General features: G+C 37.1%; 1 protein-coding gene across 5 annotated transcripts in view; it reads left to right on the top strand.

Moving 5' to 3' along the window:
* LOC126334563 (extracellular sulfatase SULF-1 homolog) overlaps positions 1–26385 on the top strand; it is a 1305433-nt gene that overhangs the window by 1185893 nt on the left and 93155 nt on the right. For all 5 annotated transcript variants that reach the window (XM_049996948.1, XM_049996944.1, XM_049996947.1 and 2 more), the window contains 2 exons: positions 22250–22363; positions 24153–24221. In XM_049996948.1, coding sequence (XP_049852905.1) covers positions 22250–22363; positions 24153–24221 — 183 coding nt within the window. The remainder of the gene's footprint in view (positions 1–22249; positions 22364–24152; positions 24222–26385) is intronic.

The raw sequence follows: 26385 nt of genomic DNA, 5'->3' as shown, positions 1-26385 counted from the left end.
TGTCTAGTTTGATGTCGAGGAAAACCGCTTTCATACTTGAATCATTTGAAATACTGCCTGGCTATAGCTTAAAGGCAAGCTGTATAGATTTACAATGGATAGTTTTAGGAGACGCAGATAAATGTCGTGACGATAAATACCTGAAAAAGAAATATTGTGTATTCAAATTATCACTGGATTTGATGTAATGTTTGCTCCCGGATTATGCGAAGTTATGTTTAGCATGTCGGCTTTGAATGGAAATTATTATTTGGTGGGAGGAACTCGTGTTGCAGTGAGAGCAGACACATTTGTGCTGTAATTTGGAAAGCATTGTTTAATCAGGTCCTTTCCGTCATGAAGTGTTTTTCTACTGTTCTTTGCATGTGAATAGTGTTAGACAAGTTGATGAAGGGATGATAAGCAAACTTTAGTTGCTACTCAGCATTAGTGCTGATAAGGCTGCAGGTAATATAAGAATGTTGTGTAGTGTAAAATGTATAGTTCGAACAGAGGTTGATTTTAGAAAGTTTTCTGCCCATGCCTTGATACTCGGGAACTAGTGAGGATGCACAGTCTAATGTACTTTTAGCCCTGTTTCTAAAAGTTAATTGCACGTTAATGCATGACTATGTCCATGCATAATAGTGTTGCATTTTATTTGCATATGGCCCCAGTAGCAGTTTTGATAGCTATTGACCTTACCTGTATAGGATATTTGGTGTAATTTTTTAAAAATCTTTAAAGAAATTTATTACATTCTTTTTTATTAACTACTAGTTACTTTTTGGCATTGCTTAGTCTTCTTTAGGCTGTTGTTTCTGGTATTTAGCTCAGTGTTTCCTACTTTCTGTCCTTGGAGCTACATTTGTTACACCTTCTGTAGTGTCAGTCTTTCATTCTGCTGTCTGTGTAACCAATAACTGTATTTAGTAATCTAATTTCAATCACTATTAATGGTTATAAGTAAACCATAAAAAAGTAGGAAGCCTATTGTTTATTGTGTGGTTTTCCAATTATTTTTTTAGTATGTCAAATTACTGTCCTACCAATATTTTCTAACTTTGGTGATAGCTTTCCCCCTCTCCTTAGATCATCTTAATACCAGACAAAGAGAAACACTGAATGTTCTAGTATTTTTCTAAACATCATGCACAATTGTTGTTCTTAATTGAATGTTGCTCCTTGGCGTGTGAAATGTGGGTCACGAGATACCTTATAAAAATATTCACTGCTGCTTATTTGGATTTGAAACAGTGTTTGTAGTGTCGAATCCAATTTGTCTTCTTATCTCTTTTGTTATTGCCTACTACCCTTCTTTATAATATCATGGGCCTCATTTCCTCATGTGGAGTGAAAACTCCAGCCCCACTACTGTGGTTTCACACTGTTTGCATCCTCAGTTTTAATATTTTGTGTGTTACTTTCCATTAATTGGCTCTTCCTCCCTTCCCCCATTTTCTGTCAGTAAATTAAAGAACTGTAATAGCAATTAGGTGTCTGTCTGTGAGGGTATTTCACACAACTCATTGCTGTGTTGTACAGTGGCCAATGCTTGGAACTGGAACATGGTCCTACTTAACCATCCACATTAAGACTACAGTTTCTTTTACTGAGTGCAAAATATTTTATTGGTTGCAGTTGTGGGTCACCATGTGTTAATGACATGATTTCTGCAAAAAAAACATTGTGTAATTAGTTTTGAAATACAGATAATTAGGGTGCACACAGTTTGACTGTTGCTTATGATTTTCAGTATTTCGTGCTTCTCTACATGTCACTCCTTATCCACCCTTTAGCATATTTAGCACTGACTTGGTTGACTGCTTTGCTCCCTTTAAATTGAGTAGGCCTAGTGGACAGAGGGCTTTGAAAGAATTGTTCTTGTGTCAAAGTAAATTCCAATCATACCAGCTTAGCTTCATCATGTAAGAATGAAACATTCCTAGTTTTTTAAAATAAGCCCCGACAGTTTAATTTTCAAAGCCATTTAATTTGTAATAAATTACATAAGTGCTTGCTAAAGCAATGATGATTGTAATTGCCTGATAAATCTATTATCAAGTGTGTGTGTTTATTATTATTTGCCAACACAAAATTGAGTTCTAAATATAAATTCAGTAAAAATGGAACCGTAAGAAACAGTCCACCTCAACATTTTCATATATGTGAAAACATGATCTACTGGGCAACTGAACCTACTGATGCTGCATAATGTCTATAAATCATGATCTCATGACTGACAATATTTGTATTGTCTATATAATCCTTTTTTTTTTTTTGGAGTCTGGAGAGTAGTCTGAGCCCTATATTAGATTGAGAGTTGACAATTAGGTTTATAGTTGAAGGCTTCAGTTACCCTATATCTGCATGTGAATATTAAAGTTCAGAAAATTAGAAAATGCGTTAAGCTTAGTATAACATAGCAGCAAATACTACTCAATAAATATTTTAATAAGTTGAAATTAATGAACCTGTAATAGGAGACCCAGTACGTACCACTGTTTGTGTAAAGGCTTGAATTTAATGCAAGAAACAGGAGCAAGTTATGTGAAATTTTGTTGCATTAATTTATATTATTTCCAGACTTGTACACAATCAGCTTACACTAAAAAAAGTGCTTTTCTATAGTTTCAGTAAACTAAAGCCAATAAACTACAGCTTTTGAGCGGCAATGATATATGAAGCAGCTACACTCTTCCATTTTTAATTGAGATGTTGTGCAGTTTAGACAAGGCAAATTTTCTGTGAGGTATATCAGAAAATGTTCATTCAGTTTCGTGATAGTTACGCGAAGGTTCAGGGAAAATTTGAGTTACTTTGAGTATTTTAATTATTAATGGCTTCAGTTTAGCCTTTGTATGTTGGTGAAAATACTGTTTTAATGTCAATGGTAAGTGTAAACCATTTCCCAAAATTATACTACATGGTTTCCCACAAAATTGCTTTGAAAAATTGGCCCACATTGAGTGCAAATAGTTGAGATAATATACTAGTTCTCCAAGAAGAAAACAATCGCCATAGTGTCATGACACAGTAATCTGTGAGCTCATGGTGGTTGTAGTGAGGTTGAATACTGTAATATCCAAATCAACCCAAATTTAAATAAAGCGTAATTTATCTTTCTAAAATCCACTTAATTTTTTTCCCTTATGTGTATCAACTAAATGGGGCTCATACTCAGAAAAATTGTTAATGGTTGTTGGCTCATGAACCATGTGAAAACACTATTTCAGGAGCTATAGAAAGAAGCATGCCACATTTAAAAGAATGTCAAATAAAGAAATGTTAAATTTTGTTTACAAGATACTGCACAGAAAGTTAGATTGTAGATTTGACTAAATAACTAAGGCTTACAACAACGAACACAGAAAATGCTGTGGTGAAGGCGAACCAAAGACTGCATTTTACTAACAGAACACTTACACAATGCAACAAATCTACTGATGACACTGTGTACACTGTGCTCGTCTGCCCTCTTTTCAAGTGTTGCTGCATCGTACAGCATCTTTACCATATAGGCCATCAAAAAGTTCAAAGGAGGACATTTTATTTTGTATTATTTGAGGCAGGTGAGAGGGAGTGACTGGTACAATCACTGAGTCAAGGTGGCAGGCGTTAAAACAGCATTTTTAGTTATGGTTAGACCTAGTCTCGAAACCATGAAATTTGCCCCAGCTTTCTCCTCTGTATGCTAAAATTGTGAGACATGACCAGACTGGTAAAATGGTAGAAATCAGATCTCTCACAGAAATGTGTTCGTTGCTCCCACAAGTTATTGAGTGGAACAGTAGAAAAATTGTAAAAGTAGCTCTTTGCACCCTGTGTCAAACACTTGATTGTGTGATGCAGAGTAAGTATGTAGATGTAGAAAGAAAAAGAAGTGGGCATATGGAGGAACCCGGGCAGAGCTTTTCACTCACTCTAATGTGAAAAAGTTGTGCCAAACTAATCTCGTTAGAAGGTTGTGTGAGGGTTTCTGCTGTCTTGAAGTTTGCTTTTAACTTATACTAAATAGAACATCCACTTGTTCTTACTGTTCTTCCTGTAATGCTGCTTTTACTATGAGTAGTACAGACTATATACTATGGAAGGAACCTGGTGTATTGGCCAGACTACAACTCAATTTACAACTTAATCATGTCACTTGACCATCTCGTCTGACAGATTTGTCACCATACTATACATTTTTCTTCAGTCTACATTCTTAGATCTGTGTTGACAAAGAATTGTGGTACTTCACCAGGGACGACCTATGTGGCGCGACAGATGGAACTGCAGACTCTGAGCAGCTCATTGTGATGTCTGAAATTCATCAAAAGAGCATCTTTCACTGCCACAGAACAACCTAGGAGGATCTTGTACATAAAAATCAAACCCATAACAATCTCAGTACCTTAACTAACAGTTGCTTAAATCTAGTTGAATGCCAATGATGAACAGTTACTTAGTTATATTAATTGCTAAGTTTATAAGTGTTTTACAAAACCCTTGAAATATTAAGAAACACATCTGCACTCTTATTGTTCTTGATCCATATACCAGTATTGTTATGTTATTTTGGCTGTCCTTTAAGTAAGTCGAATCGCCTTACATGTGTTTTAAGTCATGTATGAAGTAAACTTCTGGAACTGTATTACACGGAAATATCAAATCAGGATTCGGGCCGTGCATCACTGCTCTGAATAATGGCTATATACAGTAAGTATAGTATCATTGCAGTTTTTGTGACTAAGTTTAATCTGGCTTGCAAAGCAATGAGTTACACAGCAATACACTCTCTCCATTGTCTAATAGGCTTTAAGACAATAGATTTCATTAGTTTTAGTAATTTTTGCTTCAGAAAGTAACTCACAAGTAGAGGTTACCACAGTATATTTGTATGTTGTAATCCAGAAATTTCAATAATGCGTAGGCATTAAATACTCAAGCAAATCTTCATAGTTTCGTTACAAGCCCTGAGTAAATGCTTTTTTATATGAACAAACAGATAACTTCTATTTCCGTAATCTAACGTGTTAATGCTTGATCCATAATAGCAAAGTTTTTGTGGCTTCGCTGAAGAAAATTGCTGAAGAGTAGTGAACCATACTTATACTTCAGGTGCTTTAGCCTCACAAAAATTGTCAGGTCAGGAATATTAAATGATAAATCACAACATGACAACAAAAGCAGGAATTAAATCCATTGCAACAATGTTAAATGTATTCTGATTGCACGAAGTGATTTGGCTGAAAATCATGAAAGTAGGTTGTGTAAGTGGAAGTGACCTGGAGACACTGGGAGGCTTCAGCTAGAGATTTTGAAACCAGATTTTAAACTGCATAGCATTTCCAGGGGATGATAGCATTTCTGACTGTAACGTGTTGTTCATGAGCTTCATAATAAAACTGAAAAAATAGCTGAAAGGTAGGAAACAAGACGTGGGACCTCAACAAACTGAAATAACCATAGGTAGTTAAGTCTCAAGGAAGCATTGGCAATGCTCACTGAAACCAGAGGAGTAGTACAGTAGAAGATGAATGTGTAACTATGTAAAAGCATGCATGGCTGGGGGAAAGATACCTGTACTCTGTATGAAAATTAGACTTTTGGAGAAAATAGAAACACCTGCATGAATATTAAGAACTCAGATGGCAAGCAAATACTAAACAGAGGGGGAATGATCGAAAGGTGGAAGGAATGCATAGAGGATCTATATAAGGGAAACAATATAGTAGGAAGAGAAGAAGAAATATATACACACGACATGTGTGAGAAAAATTTTGCAGAACTCATGACCTAAATCAAAACAAGTCCCCTGGAGTAGATGAAATTCCCTCAGGATTTTTGGGTTCCTTGTAAGAGCCAGCCAAGATGAAGCAATTCCACCATGTATGCAAGATATATCAGGCTGTGGAATATCCACAGACTTCAAGAAGAATGTAGTAATTACTGTTCCAGATCAGGGAGGTGTGAATATTAATGAATTATCAGTTCAGTAGTTCAATGGCACAAAGTGCTGATACAAATTATTTTAAAAGAGTGGAAAACCTGGTACTGTCAGATCCTGGGAAAGCTCAGTTTGGGCTCCAGTTAAATGTAAGGAGGTGAGGTAATGTTCACATTAAGACGGGTAAAATAAAGGTAAACCTATGTTTATAGCATTTGTGGAAAGCTTTTGAAAATGTTTACTGAACTACATTCTGAAAGTCTGATGGTAGGAGGGATAGAATACAAGGAGCAAAAGATTATTCACAACTTGCACAGAAACCAGACAGTAAGTATAAGAGTCGAGGAACATGAAGAGGAAGTAGTGGTTGATGAGAATCAAACGAGACAGGATTGTAACCTATCCTCCATGTTAACCTGTGCACTGAACAAGCTGTGAAGGAAGCTAAGGACAAAACTGGAAGTTGAATTAAATTTCAGGGATAAGAAATAAAAGCTTTGAAGCTTGATCATGGCATTTTAATTGAAGACCTTGGTGCAAAAAGGGGATAACTCCATTTTTTTCTTCTAATGTGTATCAGACCATATAAGCTTTAGAATCTTATCCCATTATCCCTTCTTTATGATGGACGGATCAATATTGGAGGAATTCTTATTTTGCACTGAATTTACATGGTCCAGTCATGTTAATGAGATTACTGTCCATATTTTATGTCGGATATGTGAATTGTGAGATATCCCTTTTTGCACAGAGGTCTTCAATTCTGTCAGAGACTGCAACTACAGGGTGGTTATAATTAAGCTTTGGCTACTTGAGAGGGCACCTCTGAAAAACAAGTGATCACAGGGCAATGAAATTTTGTGGAAACATTAGTAAGGGCATGCGGTAGAGAAATAACAAATAAACCACTGAAAGAAACACATTTTAATTTCCACATGAGATGATAACATATGTTAATTGCATATCACATTTACATTCCAGGTTACAAATGTTGCTCAGTGTCATGACCAGCTACAGCCTTGACAGCCTGGAAGTGCACCATAAATATCATTTCACAATTGTTTAGAGTAATTATTGAATTGTTGGGCAATAGTACGTTCAACTGTCATTACACAGCATGTGCACTCCTTGAAGATTGCACATTGCATCCAGCATTCTCAGCTATGGCAACAGTAACTGTGTCAACAATTTGTGGTGCAATTAGCCATCAGTGTCTCCCAAGAGCAGTTCTCAAATCCCCAGAGGACATCTCCATATTTTGTGAATGCATCAATACTCATGAAGAGTGGCAGCACTATTGCTGCTGTTTTGATAAAACAGCTTTGTCCAAAATTGCTTTGACTGTTTATAACTATAATGCACACAGATTCTTGTGTTTAAACGCTATCTTACCATACCAGTGCCAGCACCTAATGGCAAGTCATGACACTAACACTACTAACAAAGCAATTTGTGCAGTGCATCATTCATATAAAGTTGGGTACCCGTACAGTGAACAGTTTTCTGTTCACACAGGCTCAAGTAGTGAAAGTTTAATTATAACCACCCTTTTCTTGGAAGAGCAGTTGAACAGAAGTTTCTTGGTATTGATGTTATGAGATGAACAGTAATAGAAGTAAAACAGGGTAATGGAATGTAGTGAAACTGAATCATGTGAGCAGAGAGGACTGGATTAGGAAATGACACACTAAAAGTAGTAGATGAGTTTTACTGTTTGGGCAGCAAAATAACCAACAATAATGCCTGAAGTAGAGGCAGTACAAAATACAGATGGGATGCGGCAAGAACAGCATTTTTGAAAAGAGGAATTAGTTTAAATGTTGAAAAGCAGTCCAGACAAGAAGAGAACAGAGGCTTTTTAAATGTGGTGCCACAGAAGAATACTGAATATCAGATGGCTAAATCATGTAACTAACGAGGAAGCACTGGATCAAATTGGGAAAGTAAGGTATGAAATAACTTGACTAAAAGGAGGAGTGTCAATGGGAGTGAAGGAACCATTAGTTTGGTAATGGAGTAGTTATTCTGAAGTTGAATAGAAGGAAAGCGATGAAATTATAAGGAAGTATACTATGAAGTGGCTGGTTGATACTTAGGAAACAAAACACAATTAAGATTTCTTTTCTTCAGTAAGTTGCTTGGAAACTAGAGATTGTGAATGACAAGAGGTGAGTGAATCTAACACCAGGCAATTTGAAAATGGTAGAAAATGAAATTAGAAAACATTCTTGTTTACAAAACAAAATCTTTACACTCTTTTTCCTTAAAATTTTATCTTTGGAATGAACTATGGCTGGTATTCTAGAGCCTGACAAAACCAGTACATTGTATCATGCCCATGTGCAAGTCTGTCTGATATACGCTCTAAGACAAAAAATGATACACCAAGAAAGCATTTTCCAAATGGGACTGAAATTACTAGATGTGATGTACATGTACAGACAAACAAACAATCAATCAATCAATCCCAATTTCAGAAAAATCTGATGATTTATTCAAGAGAGAGAACTTCAAAAATTGAGGAAGTCAATAATGCAGTGGTTCACCTCTGGCTTTTCTGCAAGCAGTTGTTTGGCTTGGCATTGACTGATAGAGTTGTTGGATGCCATCCTGAGGGATAATCTGCCAAATTCTGACCAACTGGTGCATTACATCATCAGATCCCCAAGATGGTTGGAGGGCCCTGCTAACAATGCTCTGAACAGTGTCTATTGGGGCAAAGTGGGGTTTGGAAAGCAGTAGAAACTCCCACCATGAGCGGGCAGGCATTATCTTGCTGAAATGTAGGCCTAGGATGGATTGCCATGAAAGCCAATGAAATGGGGTGCAGATTAACATCGGCATATTGCTGTGCTGTAAGGGTGCCATGGATGACAACCAAAAGGGTCCTGCTGTGGAAAGAAATGGCACTCTAGACCAGCACACCTGGTCTCTAAATGTCCATCTTATACAGATGGTTGTGGGACCTCAGCTGTTCAAGTACAGAATATCGAATCAAATATGTTTCAGCCATCTTAATTTGCTCAATAAAAATAGCAATTGGAAATTAGTTGACATTCATCATTCATGGTTGTCAGGCCATATGGCGGGCGACAGTCAGGTTGGTATCCTACCACTGTCAGTGACGTTTCCAGACATATCTTGGGCTGAGACCTCATTGACTGAAGTAAATTTATTTTCAGTGATGAGTACCATTTTCAAAGGAACCCCAGAAACTAGTGGAGATAAGTCTGGAGATGTTCGAGGCTTAAGCAGCACCAAGGTGAATAACTGCTTGCATAAGGATCAGAAGTGGACCAACATATTATTGACTAGCTCAATTTGTGACACTCTTTCTCTTGAATAAATCATCCCATTTTTTCTAAAACTGTATGCATTTGTTTGTCTATACATGCACGTACCATCTACCAATTTCCATCCCATTTGGATAATTCCTTCATGGTTTTGTTTTTCCTCATTAGTAATTATGGTAGAAAAGTTCTGGTAGAATTAAATGCTTTAGGAGTAAAGGAGATCACTCACACATAGCATAAGCATTGAGTCATAGATGGTTATGGGGGGGGGGGGGGGAGATAGAAGACCCTTGCTGGCTTTCTGAATCAACACTACAGATAAAACACAATGTCATGGCATCCTGAGTGGAGAACAAAACATAGTACTCGCATAATAATAGATGTTGTTGTTATAGCTCAACTATCAATCTAACATTCTCTTTAAGAAAATGCTTTAGTGATGCAGCCGTACAAACAATGTGCAAATGGCTCTAGGCTAACACCAAACGTCTTGCATCATTACCTGAGAAATCACATTGCCTTGACAATACTAAAAAGATACTTTATAACCAAAATACTTTGTTTTTAATGCTGGAATATGGTTAGTCTGTGACACTTTGTGTAGGTTTTTGTATTGTGGAATTACACTATTATGGATTTTAGTGTTTCTTCTGTAATGAATAACTGGAATATCCAAATGTATAAACAGTGCCAGCAGTGGACTATAAAATGTGGTACTGACATTGCATAATAGGCACATTATCAATGTGACTACAACATATCACAGATCTTTATTGGGAGAAATAGCACAACACTGCAGCACTGCTGTAAGTGTGTTGCCGTTTATTACCACAGCTCATCAGTATCCTCTGCAATGGTCTACATGTATTTTTCCATTGTAGAAGTTACTCTTTCCAGTAAATCAGTGATTCCTATAAAAGACACACCACTATAGGTGCAGATAAACCAACTGTCAAGAAACTGATTTTAAAAAAAAAAAAAAAAAAAGCATCTTAATGAAGTCCAGAGTTGTCACCGGGACTGTGGTACTCTAGTAAAGAAGAAAACAAACTACCTTCAGTCACTAATCATAATTTTTATCTCAATGCATTATGCATTTAATGCTCTGGAGGTTTGAATGATTTATGTCATTTTCTTAGAATCAGTTTACCACTTGTCCTTTTAAGCAAATGTAAGTATATTACATGATGACACATTGCACTGTACTGCAGCTACAAATTTTGTAAAACTAAGACAAAAAAAAGAGTATAACTTACGGTTTCCATCAGTGATAACATAGTGCCTGAGGTACAGCATATCTAAACATATTTACTTGCTTCACTTCTGTGCACCATCCAAAGTTGACTTTTCCATTTTGATGCAAACAGCTGGAGAATAAGATTCAATTTGTTTGATATGAGCCTATGATGTCCATTATTTCAGTGGTTTGCAGCTTCCTCATGTATTGATTTTTAATGCATAATGTTACATTAAACTGTTATTCTGAATCATGTTAGCTCACACATTGACTATCACTTATGATGATTTATTCATTTCGTAATTTTCAAAACCAGATATTTACCTTTTTGGCAATGGTCTCTATATAATGTACTTATTAAGACAACAACATTTGTGCAAAAGATTTTTAAACTTAATTTTCTAATAATTTTGAAATTTTCCATAGCTAATTTTGTGTGTATTATTTTTTCTAAAGTCAGAATTTGAAAGAGGATAATTGCTGAAATACTTGTGGTACATGTTAAAACTGTCTGCTAGACTGGTACTTGACGATTTTGTTGAGAATTTACCTTCTGCTTGAGCTGTACGACTCCATTTATTGGGCCAACACCAAACTTCAATCTCTCATTCCTTCTCTGCTTCCTTTCCAAATTTCACAAAATTTTTCTGCTGTATCTATTAGACTAGACCCATGGATAAAGGATGTACATGCAAGAATGATTTAATTTCAACTTCAGAGTCCCAATTTCTCATAATGTTGGTATCAGTGACTGCTAATTAGAAAAAAATAATAATGCTTGAACTGGGTAAGTTATTTACTCCAAAGTATCACTTCTTCCAGGAGTTCTTTAAAACACTTTGTGGAATGGCTGGCTATTATGGAGTTAGAAAAAATTACCAAAATGCTGGAACATGGATTTGGTCCACAACACTCAATTGGAGTAGCACTGCTAGCAAAAGGCAGATACCCATGTCCCACAGAACCAAATTCATTGCAAATGTTTGGTACAGCAGTTCCCCTGCTGAGAGTAAAGTTGAAACCTGATAGTCAAGAAAGGCAGGGTTCGGTTACAATTGTGGACGGGGCCATAATCAGTTACTATTGGTTGGCTTTTCTTTTAATCACACACAATTTATTTGAAATGAACAACAAATTAAAATAATGGCAATAATTTAAGAATTTTTTCATGGCTGAAGGCCTTAATTGCCAAGAATGGCAATTATTAAAAAAAATTGACAAACATACATAATATACCCAGCCCCCTCCCTCCCCCTTGAACCATAGACCTTGCCACTGGTGGGGAGGATTGCGTTCCTAAGCGATACAGATAGCCGTACCGTAGGTGCAACCACAACGGAGGGGTATCTGTTGAGAGGCTAGACAAACGTATGGTACCTGAAGAGGGGCAGCAGCTTTTTTAGTTGTTGCAGGGGCAACAGTCTGGATGATTGACTGATCTGGCCTTGTAACACTAACCAAAATGGCCTTACTGTGCTGGTACTGCGAATGGCTGAAAGCAAGGGGAAACTATGGCCGTAATTTTTCCCGAGGGCATGCAGCTTTACTGTATGGATAAATGATGATGGCGTCCTCTTGGGTAAAATATTCCGGAGGTAAAACAGTACCCCATTCGGATATCCAGGCGGGGACTACTCAGGAGGACATCATTATCAGGAGATAGAAAACTGGCGTTCTACGGATCGGAGCGTGGAATGTCAGATCCCCTAATCGAGCAGGTAGATTAGAAAATTTAAAAAGGGAAATGGATAGGTTAAAGTTAGATATAGTGGGAATTAGCAAAGTTTGGTGGCAGGAGGAACAAGACTTCTGGTCAGGGGAATACAGGGTTATAAATATAAAATCAAATAGGGGTAATGCAGGTTTAATAATGAAAAAAAAACTTTTTGTAAGCTACTACAAACAACATAGCGAACGCATTATTGTGGTCTAGATCGACATGACGCCCACACCTATGACAGTAGTACAAGTCTATATGCCAACTACATCTGCAGATGACGAAGAAAGTGAAGAAATGTATGGTGAGATAGAAGAAATTATTCAGATAGTGAAAGGAGACGAAAATTTAATAATCATGGGTGACTGTAATTTGATAGTAGGAAAAGGAAGAGAAGGAAACGTAGTAGGTGAATATGGATTGGGGGGAAGAAATGAAAGAGGAAGACGGCTGGTAGAATTTTGCACAGAGCACAACTTAATCGTAGCTAACACTTGGTTCAAGAATCATAAAAGGAGGTTGTATACATGGAAGAAGCCTGGCGATACTCACAGGTTTCAGACAGATTATATAATGGTAAGACAGAGATTTAGGTACCAGGTTTTAAATTGTAAGACATTTCCAGGGGCAGATGTGGACTCTGACCACAATCTATTGGTTATGAGCTGTAGATTAAAACTGAAGAAACTGCAAAAAGGTGGGAATTTAAGGAGATGGGACCTGGATAAACTGACTAAACCAAAGGTTCTACAGAGTTTCAGGAAGAGCATAAGGGAACAGTTGACAAGAATGGGAGAAAGAAATACAGTAGAAGAAGAATGGGTAGCTTTGAGGGATGAAGTAGTGAAGGTAGCAGAGGATCAAGTAGGTAAAAAGACAAGGGCTAGTAGAAATCCTTGGGTGAAAGAAGAAATACTGAATTTAATTGATGAAAGGAGAAAATATAAAAATGTAGTAAATGAAGCAGGCAAAAAGAAATACAAACATCTCAAAAATGAGATCGACAAGAAGTGCAAAATGGCTAAGCAGGCATGGCTAGAGGACAAATGTAAGGATGTAGAGGCTTATCTCACTAGGGGTAAGATAGATACTGCCTACAGGAAAATTAAACAGACCTTTGGAGAAAAGAGAACCATTTGTATGAATATCAAGAGCTCAGATGGAAACCCAGTTCTAAGCAAAGAAGGGAAAGCAGAAAGGTGGAAGGAGTATAAAGAGGGACTATACAAGGGCAAAGTTATAGAAAGGGAAGAGGATGTAGATGAAGCTGAAATGGGAGATATGATACTGCGTGAAGAATTTCATAGAGCACCGAAAGACCTAAATGGAAACAAGGCTCCAGGAGTAGACAATATTCCATTTGAACTACTGACAGCCTTGGGAGAGCCAGTCCTGACAAAACTCTACCATTTAGTGAGCAAAATGTATGAGACAGGCGAAATACCCTCAGACTTCAAGAAGAATATAATAATTCCAATCCCAAAGAAAGCAGGCATTGACAGATGTGAAAATTACCGAACCATCAGTTTAATAAGTCACGGCTGCAAAATACTAATGCGAATTCTTTACAGACAAATGGAAAAACTGGTAGAAGCCGACCTCGGGGAAGATCAGTTTGGATTCTGTAGAAATACATGTGAAGCAATACTGACCTTCGACTTATCTTAGAATCTATATTAAGAAAAGGCAAACCTATGTTTCTAGCATTTGTCGACTTGAAGAAAGCTTTTGACAATGTTGACTGGAATACTCTCTTTCAAATTCTGAAGGTGGCAGGGGTAAACTATAGGGAGCAAAAGGCTGTTTACAATTTGTACAGAAACCAGATGGCAGCTATAAGAGACGAGGGACATGAAAGGGAAGCAGTGGTCGGTAAGGGAGTGAGACAGGGTTGTAGCCTCTCCCCGATGTTATTCAATCTGTATATTGAGCAAGCAGTAAAGGAAACAAAAGAAAAATTCGGAGTAGTTATTAAAATCCATGGAGAAGAAATAAAAACTTTGAGGTTCGCTGATGACATTGTAATTCTGTCAGAGACAGCAAAGGACTTAGAAGAGCAGTTGGACTGAATGGACAGTGTCTTGAAGGGAGGATATAAGATGAATGTCAACAAAAGCAAAATGAGGATAATGGAATGTAGTCAAATTAAGTCGGGTGGTTCTGACGGAATTAGATTAGGAAATGAGACACTTAAAGTAGTAAAGGAGTTTTACTATATGGGGAGCAAAATAACTGATGATGGTCGAAGTAGAGAGGATATAAAATGTAGACTGGCAATGGCAAGGAAAGCGTTTCTGAAGAAGAGAAATTTGTTAACATCGGGAATAGATTTAAGTGTCAGGAAGTCGTTTCTGAAAGTATTTGTATGGAGTGTAGCCATGTATGGAAGTGGAACATGGATGATAAATAGTTTGCACAAGAAGAGAATAGAAGCTTTCGAAATGTGGTCCTATAGAAGAATGCTGAAGATTAAAATGGGTAGATCACATAACAAATGAGGAGGTATTGAATAGGATTGGGGAGAAGTTTGTGGCACAACTTGACAAGAAGAAGGGATCGGTTGGTAGGACAAGTTCTGAGGCAGCAAGGGATCACAAATTTAGCATTGGAGGACAGTATGGAGGGTAAAAATCGTAGAGATTCAGAAGGATGTAGGCTACAGTAGGTACTGTGATATGAAGCTTTCACAGGATAGAGTAGCATGGAGAGCTGCATCCAACCAGTCTCAGGACTGAAGACCACAATAACAACAACATAAAATACAGACACAGCAAATAATGTTTTGAAAACAAGCCAATGTGGTCGCAATTAGAATTTTAAGGCAAGTAACCACAGTCATAGCTGAAGACCTTTAATTCCAAGAATGGCAATTATTAAAAAGAAATTGGCAACATGCAATAAATCAGGAAATATTATAACAAAGGTTAATTCAAAAGGACAAGCAACTGATCACCAAACAGGTGAAACAAATGATGGTAACTTGGTAATACAATAATAAAATAATAACACTATAAAAAACACAAGGGCCAGTCACAGATGGTGCTCCAGGAATCGGCCTCTCAGTAGGTCAAGCCAAAAACACTTTGGCAAGCAATGAGAAAGGCAGCCAAGAGTTGCATTCACACCACAAGATGGTAACTCAGACTAGTGGCAGTCTAACGAGTGACTAATGATAATCTTGGTGAGGCTACTTGATGTCCAATAAACCAATTGCAAAGATGTAAAAATATGCCAAAACCAGAACTGGCGGTCTGGATTCCGCCGCCCACAGAACACTGTGCTTATAGCCCAGAATAAGAAAGGAATCACTACCACCAAGATAGAAGAATCACCAACCAACCTACAATCAAGAAAGCTGTCAAACTCATACGCCTCACTGGACAGCAGCAGCAAGGCGAGGAAACGTACACTGCCATTACGTACACTAACCCCCAGAGCAGGTAACTGGAGCATTAGCGGCCACCAGGCAGGAAAATATCACTGGTCGAACTTAACAATTGTAACAAGCTGAAGGTAGTAAATAGTAATTAGAAGCCCAGGAAAGCTACTCAGATCCGCCTTCCCCTAGCACTCCACTCACTGCTCTTTGCCCTGGCGACACGACAAGCAGCAACATTAACCCAAGTCACTGGAGAATCACAAGATTTCACAATGGTGGAGGTTAATCTACTTGAATTGAAATGCACTCAACTTAAAATTTGTGGGATCCAGTTTCAACGACGTCGTGCACCCTCATGACCACAGCCCTTCAATCCGGCAGTCCATGCATGCCACCAGCTGTCCTGGCGTGTTCTTGCTCTTTGTGGACCTGGTCCCCAACCGAACTGCTCACTCACATGACACAGGAGAACGACGACATCACCCCAAAGATAGGGCCACAGTTATTACATAACGATAACGCTGCTGCTGCCACTGGCGGACAGGGAACGCTTGTGAAACCAAGTGGCACCAGTCAACACAAGCACAAGAAGAAGACAAACAACCGCAACCATGTCAACTAAATGATATAGTTTGGCCTCCAACAGAGGATGGAAACCTACAACAGCAACAACGCGAGCCAGAGAACGGCTCAAAAGTCTTCACTGATTACAATGGTTATTCCAAAAGCACCAAAAAGGCTTCAAAATGTATGACAAAACTAGTGGATATGGTCCAGAAATAAAATTTCAGATTTTTAAGACATATTAGTAGTTCGTTTACATTGGAAAGAGCTTTTACTGAAAAAACTTAAGAAATCTCTAGCTGTCCAAATATGATTTTTGTTTACTAATTTGCATGATCTAGCAGTGTATCACTGAATTCATTCAAAGTCTGCTATCAAGCCTACACTGGAATGGAATTACTACCATTAGCATCTTGTACACAATTTCTTCTGCAGATGCTCCACATTATCCAAATCCGTCCCAACTAATAGAAGCCTTCAATTCACCTCCCTTTCCACATCCTACATGTTCTTTCCATTTCATAGGGCTGAACAATATTACTTCTAGACATTGAAATTATTATTATCATTATTATTATTAATATTTCTTTTCTCAGACGTTATGTCTGGTCAAAAATGGACAGTGACGCGGACATTGATCAAGCGTGACTTCCTTTTAACTGTACGATATATGTTACATTGCATTTAGGAACTTTCGGGTAATTGAATATGTATCAATAATTGCAGATTTTTGTAGTTGTATATACAAGTTTGGATGTAGCTGTATTGCGTTAATGTACTGGTGGATATTGTGTGGTATGACTCCTGTAGTTGATAGTATAATTGGGATAATGTCAACTTTATCCTGATGCCACATGTCCTTGACTTCCTCAGCCAGTTGGATGTATTTTTCAATTTTTTCTCCTGTTTTTTTTCTGTATATTTGTTGTATAGGGTATGGATATTTCGATTAGTTGTGTTAATTTCTTCTTTTTATCGCTGAGTATGATGTCAGGTTTGTTATGTGTTGTTGTTTATCCATTATAATGGTTCTGTTCCAGTATAATCTGTATTCATCATTCTCCAGTACATTTTGTGGTGCATACTTGTATGTGGGAACATGTTGTTTTATTAGTTTATGTTGTATGGCAAGTTGTTGATGTATTATTTTTGGTACATTGTCATGTCTTCTGGGGTATTCTGTATTTGCTAGTATTGTACATCCACTTGTGATGTGATCTACTGTTTCTATTTGTTGTTTGCAAAGTCTGCATTTGTCTGTTGTGGTATTGGGACCTTTAATAATATGCTTGCTGTAATATCTGGTGTTTATTGTTTGATCCTGTATTGCAATTATGAATCCTTCCGTCTCACTGTATATATTGCCTTTTCTTAGCCATGTGTTGGATGCGTCTTGATCGATGTGTGGCTGTGTTAGATGATACGGGTGCTTGCCATGTAGTGTTTTCTTTTTCCAATTTACTTTCTTCGTATCTGTTGTTGTTATGAGATCTAAAGGGTTGTAGAAGTGGTTATGAAATTGCAATAGTGTAGCCGATGTATTAATATGAGTGATTGCATTGTGTATTTTGCTAGTTTCTGCTCGTTCTATAAAGAATTTTCTTAAATTGTCTACCTGTCCATAATGTAGGTTTTTTATGTCGATAAATCCCCTTCCTCCCTGCTTAATGTGAATCTTTCTGTTGCTGAATGTATGTGATGTGTTCTATTTTTGTGGCATTGTGATTGTGTAAGTGTATTGAGTGCTTCTAGGTCTGTATTACTCCATTTCACTACTCCAAATGAGTAGGTCAATACTGGTATAGCATAAGTATTTATAGCTTTTATCTTGTTTCTTGCTGTCAATTCTGTTTTCAGTATTTTTGTTAGTCTTTGTCTATATTTTTCTTTTAGTTCTTCTTTAATATTTGTATTATCTATTCCTATTATTTGTCTGTATCCTAGATATTTATAGGCATCTGTTTTTTTCATTGCTTCTATCCAGTCGTTGTGGTTATCCAATATGTAATCTTCTTGTTTAGTGTGTTTTCCCTTGACTATGCTATTTTTCTTACATTTGTCTGTTCCAAAAGCCATATTTATATCATTGCTGAATACTTCTGTTATATTTAGTAATTGGTTGAGTTGTTGATTTGTTGCTGCCAGTAGTTTTAGATCATCCATGTATAGCAAATGTGTGATTTTGTGTGGGTATGTTCCAGTAATATTGTATCCATAATTTGTATTATTTAGCATTTTGGATAGTGGGTTCAGAGCAAGGCAGAACCAGAAAGGACTTAATGAGTCTCCTTGGTATATTCCATGCTTTATCTGTATTGGCTGTGATGTGATATTATTTGAATTTGTTTGCATATAAAGTATGGTTTTCCAATTTTTCATTACTATGTTTAGGAACTGTATCAATTTAAGATCTACTTTGTATATTTCCAATATTTGTAATAACCATGAGTGGGGTATACTATCAAAAGCTTTTTGGTAATCAATGTATGCGTAGTGTAGCGACCTTTGTTTAGTTTTAGCTTGATATGTCACCTCTGCATCTATTATGAGTTGCTCTTTACATCCTCATACTCCTTTGCAACAGCCTTTTTGTTCTTCATTTATAATTTTGTTCTGTGTTGTATGTGTCATTAATTTCTGTGTAATGACTGAAGTTAATATTTTGTATATTGTTGGTAGGCATGTTATGGGGCGATATTTAGCTGGGTTTGCTGTGTCTGCTTGATCTTTAGGTTTCAGATAAGTTATTCCATGTTTAAGTGTATCAGGGAATGTGTATGGGTCTGCAATGTAACTGTTAAATAGTTTATATTAAAACAAAGATTCCAAGACTTACCAAGCGGGAAAGTGCTGGTAAACAGGCACAATAAAATAACACACACACAAAATTTCTAGCTTTCGCAACCGACGGTTGCTTCTTCAGGAAAGAGGGAAGGAGAGGGAAAGACGAAAAGATGTGGGTTTTGAGGGAGAGGGTAAGGAGTCATTCCAATCCCTGGAGCAGAAAGACTTACCCTAGGGGGCGCGCGCACACACACACACACACACACACATATATATATATATCCATCCGCACATACACAGACACAAGCAGACATTTGTAAAGGCAAAGAGTTTGGGCAGAGATTATATTTAGTTAAATGTGAATGTATTCAGGTGAACTTCTTTAGCCAGAAATTTGCTAGTTCATCTTTTCCAGGGGCTTTCCAATTGTGAGTAGAATTAATTGCTTGGGTGACTTCATGTTGCAAAATTTTCACTTCAGGCATTTGTGGTATCATCTTGTATGTGTCTGTTTCTGCTTGTATCCACCGTGCATGCCTGTTATGTTATACCGGGTTTGACCATATGTTGCTCCAGAAGTGTTACGTGTCTGTTATGTTTGGTGGATCATCTATTTTAATGTGTGTGTTATCTATTGTCGGGTAAAATTTCTTTTGGTTTGTTTTGAATGTTTCGTTTTGTTTCCTTCTATTTTCACTTTTTTTGTATCTTCTAAGTCGTTTGGCCAATGCTTGTAATTTCTGCTTCTTTTCATCTAATTGCTCTATCGCTTCTTGTTGTGAGATTTTACCAAACCTTTTTCATTTTTTGGCCGACATTTCATTTCTTATAAATTGTGTTAGCTGTCCAATGTTTTTTCTCAGTTTTTCTATTCTGATCTGTAGCCTGTTTTGCCATGCTGGTTTTGTAGGTTTCTTCTGTGTGTTGGTTGGTTCTGATCTCTGCCTAGTGTGTATATTTAGTGTAGTGAGTGCTCCTGTATAAACCAGTAGTTGTAACTCTTCCATAGTTGTGTTTTCATTTATTTTGTTGTGTATGATTGTGTTGATAGTTTTTATTGTTGTTTTGACTTATGGGTTATTTGGCTGTCTATGCAAGAATGGTCTAATGTCTGTATTTGTGTCTTTGTATTCTATATATGTCAGCTGAAATTTTTCTTCTATATCTAACATGTGTGTCACTTCGTGTTCTATTTATGCTTGTTCTGGTGGCTGTCTTAAGATTTCGTTTTCCTCTGATTGTTTAATTGATACGTGTTGTTCTTTGTTTGTTTGCTCTGGGATGTTTGAGTCCATTACTTTATTTTCTTCTTCTTCTGATTGCACATTATTTTGTTCCAGTATTTGTTGTACTAGTTGTTTGATGTTTTCTAATTCTGACTGGGGTATCCTGTTATTTTTGATTATTACACAGATCTGATCAGCTAGTCGTTGTTGTGTTAAAAATTTTAATTCTGGGCATCTGGTAATAAATGTTGTGTATACTTGTGATCTGTATCCAGTTGTGTTGGTTCCTAGGTTTGTTGCTCGGTAATAACAGAACATGAGGTGTCGATTAACTTCATCTGACCATCTCATCCTCTGTCTTTGTTTTCCTTCTAGGGTGGTTGCAGGAAGCATATCCTGCAAAACACCTCTATTTGGATTTAAATCATTTTCCAGTTGGCTGGCAGTGTCGTTACCACTGTGGGCGGGCATAGGGTTCAAGCGTCATCCCCGACCATGACGGCCCTTGTCCGAGGCTTCTTTAGTTCTGTCCTGAAGCAACTAATCACACAAAAAGGGGGGTTAGCCCTATTAGTGGTTTGTTCTTTTCGTTGCCTTTTATGAGTGGCAGAACATACCGGAGGCCTTATTATTATTATTATTATTAACTTGATTTTCCTCTTTGGACCTTTTGAGTCATTCCATGTTCACTTTCTATTTGAAGAGAAGGCATTGAAATTATGTGACAGGATTCAGAAATTTTCCATTGATCTTGCAACCAGATATCATTGGGTTTTTTCTTTGTTACTGGATTATATTGCATCTATCCACAGTTAGAGTTAGTTGACAGTTAGTACACAAAGTGGATATACTACAGCAGTTCCCTGTAGATAACAGTAAACTATATGAGTGAGATATCTGATAAACTGCCTATGTATATTGAAAACATTAGCAGTCCTATTGTGTGTACAAGGGGCACCCCAAATGTCATTTTGCATGTACTGTAATTCTGAATGATCTCTTCTGGGCATTATGTTAATGGCACATTAAAACTCATAAGTGCCACTATGTCACATCCAAATGGCAGGTGCTTAATTCTTATGTAAAAGTTATTAACAAGAAGGTTTTGGACAGATACAAGCGTGTGCCAAATTAAAGTCTGAATCTATGCCAATTTTGCAGTTGACCAACACAAATGGAGCTAGGCAGGAGCATACGCATAGATAATACTACCATTACTGCTCTACTGCCATTCCATATTCCACAAGGTTTCTCCTGCTAACCACACATAACTAGCTCCTCTACTAAATCTGTGGGGTAGCACAGTTTCATATCTCTAGAATTAATCATGCTATATGCACTGAAATGGATGAGTCTCTGAGCAGCCACCTATAATTGTGAGAAACCTTACTCGCAACCAAAAGTTAGGCTGCAGCTCACTATTCCCTACTGTTGTCTAACTGCTTCAATTACTGAATGAAGTGATGCAGTGGCCAAGACAACAGGCTTAAGTTTTCAAATCCTTGTCTGACCACTCTTTTAAAAATCATCTGTAGTTTTCTTAAATAATTTTCCATGGTACTAGGATGTTTCATTTAACTGGTTATCTCTTCTTTAATCTGCTATCAACTGAAGACATGAAGTCTGAAAATGAGTCTGTGATCATATTGTGGCACTTTATTTTAAATGTCTGTCTTGATCAAACAAACTTTTATGGTTCTCTAGGACTGCTTTCGGCCATTGCCATCTTCAGATCATAAAATATTCTGATGTAGGTATCAGTGTCAAATTATATATGTAGGTACATAGTAAATGCTGATATAACACTCTGTCTCAAATGTAATGCATAAATATTAATGTTCCAGTGAGTGTGTGAAATGTGTCTTTCATAAATTGATATTTGTTGAAAACGGTTGTGGGACCATGCAGCTTGCTAAACCAGGGACATCTTTTTTTTAAATTGTAGTTTTACTGTGGATTAAGTGTGTTACCTTTTATGTTCAGATTAAACTTCAAATGTTATTTGATAATGTAACTGAGTGGTTTCATAATGGCACATTATTTATTTTACTGTGCACTTGTTGTGCTTCATGAAATTTATAACATGTTTTAACAGATGCTGTAAGTATTTAAAATAAGCTATAATATTTCTTTTACAGGATTGATGATATTGTTTTGAATTTGGACTTGGCACCAACATTCCTTGACATAGCAGGTGTTGAGACACCATCACACATGGATGGAAGATCTTTTCTGAGACTACTTCACAGAGGGTTAGTTGCTCGATATATTTATATATTATTACTAGTACCTAAACTGCATTAAGCTATACTTCAATGATTTGAGGAGGCTTACTATTATTGTACATCTCCCAAACATCAGACTAAGTAAGAAAGATGTAACTTTACCCAAAAGCATTTATTATGAGGACAAGGGAAAAGTGTTTTGCCTGGCAGTGAAAAACTATGTTTTTTGTTAAAATGCACTTACTTTTTATGTAATACCTTGTTAGGTCAGTTCATGTTCCCAAGCTTTTTTTCCCAATGAGAGGATTCCATACCAGAAATGAGATTCTTGAAGATCTGCAAAATACTTACTTGTAACTGCCATAACCTCTTCCCTGGCCTCAAAACACTTTCAGGCACAAATTTTGTTGTTTATAAAAAAAAAAAATGGAAGTCTAAGGTTGCCAAATCTGATGAATAGGTTGGATGTTGAAACAATTTGTACCTCAGTTTTTCTGATGAAAAATCAACTTTGTTGCCAATACCATTGTGCTAATGCAAAATGTATTTTGTTTTTGGAACCTAAGCATGTTCCATTTATTTTTTACCCAGGTTGTCCTGGAGACTTCCTTTTTGTGTAAATGATGAATAAATCAACTCACTTTTTCATTCACTTAAATAACTGGCAAACATTTTTCTGGCAGTTGAAATCAACATGACGCTGCTGTTTTGTTTCAGGTGTGAAATCTTGTCCTCACATCTCTGCCATAGTACCAGTTTTGCACTAAAAATAAGTGTGTTTCTTTATAAAATTGTTCAACAGTAGCTGAGAGATTTATTTTTTGAATCTGCACTGAATCAGTGTTCAGTAGATACAGCATTCATCAAGCGCAAAGTGTACTCATAGTTAATTTTTGCTCTAAAATTCGCTTTTCTGATATGCCCATGAAATTAGCTATTTCAGGTATGTTTAATGACTAATTGAGCAATACACAATTGCATAGTTTCTCAAAATTTTCACTTGAGATTGCAGTTCTGACATTATTTCATATGGATCATTTTCAAGAGAAATACATTTGCACTCAAATACAGCTAACAATTCCTAGGCTGTTGAAAATCAAGGAGCAAATTCTTTGTAAAAAATTGAGAAGCGAAGTCTTTATAATTTTCACAGGCTTTGTGTGAATTTCCATTGGTGATGAATTGTCCAAAATAAAAACTTTTATGATAGCATGACATATTGTTTTATCTAATTAAATGAAACACACACAACACAAGTGCTTATTTTCCCCTTTAAAAAAAGAAAATAAATATCAATGATACTAAATATATATCTTTGCCAGGGCAAAAACTATTTATTTGGCCTCATATTTTATACACACACTCTTCACTGGGCTGTGAGTGACACTGTTGTTTTCCATTGTTGTTGTGGTCCTCCCTCCAAAGTATAGTTTGATGCAACTCCTCATGCTAACTATCCTTTGCAAGCCTCCTCTTCATGTCTGCTTAACTACCGTATGTACATCCATTGAAACATGCTTGCTGTATTCATGCCTAGGTATCTCTCTACAAATCTCACAGTAAGATTCTTCTTAGCATGAACATATAGGATTTAAAAATTTTTACAATGGTAATTTTCACTAATTGGTCAATGTTTAACATACTCTCTGTCCTGAAGAACTGGTGTATCAAGACAAAGTAAATGTATGACAATGAATAAATTTAAAATAAAGATGCCAAAATGTTTGTTGCTGAATGTAAGATAATACATCTAACAATGTACTATTGTACATAAGTAAACATCTAATGTAACCATGTATAACCATCTTTCTTTCAGACCAAAACACAGCAAGGCATCTGGTGCAAGAAGAAGATTTAAATGGCCAGACACATTCCTAATAGAAAGGTAAGTACATTTAAATCGGCTACTTTGTATGTGCACGTAGTGAAACTGCAAAAAATGCGAATTTGTGTAATAAAATGAAATTTTTTTCTGCAAACAGTAAGATTCACACCTAGCAGAAATCTTTTGTTAGCCCTCTAGTCATAACAGGATCCTAACACATCCAATTATATCTGAAGGGACCTCCTCACCTTCTTGTTTCTCGTGTGCAACAGTTTATATCAGATTCTGATTGGTGTTAAGTTGCTGAGACTGATTATTAAGGCTTGAGCTTGTTTGTCTTCCTCTGTTTCATAACAACATATAAATATTACTGTCTCATTCTTAATTGTATGCCTTGTTGCATATATCTTCCATTTCTCGAATGTTTAGCCTTACCTTGGTGATGTTAATTCATACTAGAGCCCTTGATCACCTTTTTATTTAGGAGTGGATCATACATGTAGATATTCTTGAAGTTAAATTGAAGAGCACCCTTAGTCAAAAACTTCAGTGCCTTGAATGTTTTACCTTGCCTTGCTGATGTTAATTCATGCTAGAGCCTGTGATCACCTTCTCATTTAGGACTGAGTCATACATATAGATATTCTTGAAGTTAAATTGGAGAACACCCTTAGCCAAAAACTGTTTTGTTGGTAACGAAACAGGGATCTTAAGCCAAAAATTCAGAAATGTTCCATAATAGGTGATATGAATTGAATTGCATGAAACTACAGCTATAGAAATGTCAAGGAAAACAAAATGTTTAACAGTCTAGAAAAAGTAATACTGCAGTCATGCTGTAACTTTCTAAATGTTATAAGAAAATTACTACATTTCATATTAATTGTTGACTACAGCAGCAGTTTACATGCATTGTTCTAAATCTACAAAAGGCATGTCTCCCTGGACAACTAACATGAGCATTAAATTTCATCTTATACTACATGATGCGGCCCTGCTTAAGAGATGAGATTGACATTTTAGAGCACAGCTCTTTAATAAGCACATCAAAAATGTTAATAGTTTTGACCGTTACACTAATTTGTAATTGCTCAAATGTTCATTGGTTGGCTCATAAACAGAGTTTCCAATTGTCAAGTAAAGCACGTGCAAGTAAAAAAAATGTATATACTGCTGCTATATAACATTGGTAGCTGTGGAGTACCTCAGAGGTTCAGCCTCCAGAGTCAGAAGGGATTTTCTTATTCGGGGTGCTTTTTCAAAATGTACATAGTGTCTCAAATGTAACTGTTTTATGTACATGACACAGAGTGTCATGAGATGTTAGCATTGTTGTTGATAGAGAGAAAGAAAAGGAAGAGGGTATAATAAGCTGCTAGTACTTAGTACACTCCCCCCTGTAGGTCCGGGGTATGAATAGACCCGAAGTATTCCTGCCTGTCGTAAGAGGCGACTAAAAGGAGTCTCATACATTTTGGCCTGTAGGTGACGGTCCCCTGTAGGGTTTGATCTCCATTCTTCAAAATTTTCCCAAAGAGCGAGCCAATGGGGGAAGAGCGCCTTACATGGTGCATTGTGTCCATTGTGCATTTAGATGTTTAGCCCACTTTCTCGTTGTCACATTGAAGTCCCGCTCATTCTCCATCTCTTCGGTGAGGACACCTTCCTGCGTGCATTTTCCACCATGCGCTATGCAGTGTCGCTTTCTGTGTCGATGGTGACCATGGACTTCTTTGCACCTCATATCTAGCAAAGTAGCCAGTCCGTTGTGGTGAGGCCACCATGTACCCTGTTGGTTGCAGCCCCCTGACCACACAGGGACCGCTTTGCTGATGCCTGTGTCATTAACTCCCCACATATGCCAAGGGGTAAATTCCCATCCCCCTGTGGCATCAGGCCTCCCACCAAAGACCATCCTGCCAGGTGGCCTTTGCTGTGGTTGGGTGTCGCCCGTGTGGAGAACCCCTGGTCAGAGTGGGTGGCATCAGGGCGGATGACATGTGATGAAGCATAGTACATCATCAGTTGCTGGTGGTCAAGCACCAGCAGTCTCTAAGCGTTCACAGGCTCAATTCAATGCACAGAAGTACAACTCCAAATTGTTCGTCTCCCTTGCCACACCATGGGAGGAATGCCAAGCTCCCTCGTACCTAGTATGTACGCGAGCTGATAGGGAATCCTTTGTGTCCATGAAGCCTCAGTTCTTTGTAGAGCATTTAGAGGA

The sequence above is a fragment of the Schistocerca gregaria genome, chromosome 2 (assembly GCF_023897955.1).
Source record: "Schistocerca gregaria isolate iqSchGreg1 chromosome 2, iqSchGreg1.2, whole genome shotgun sequence".
In the NCBI taxonomy this organism is placed as follows: Eukaryota; Metazoa; Arthropoda; class Insecta; order Orthoptera; family Acrididae; genus Schistocerca; species Schistocerca gregaria.
The sequence above is the reverse complement of the archived record's forward strand: the minus strand, read 5'-3'. Positions and strand labels throughout refer to the sequence as shown.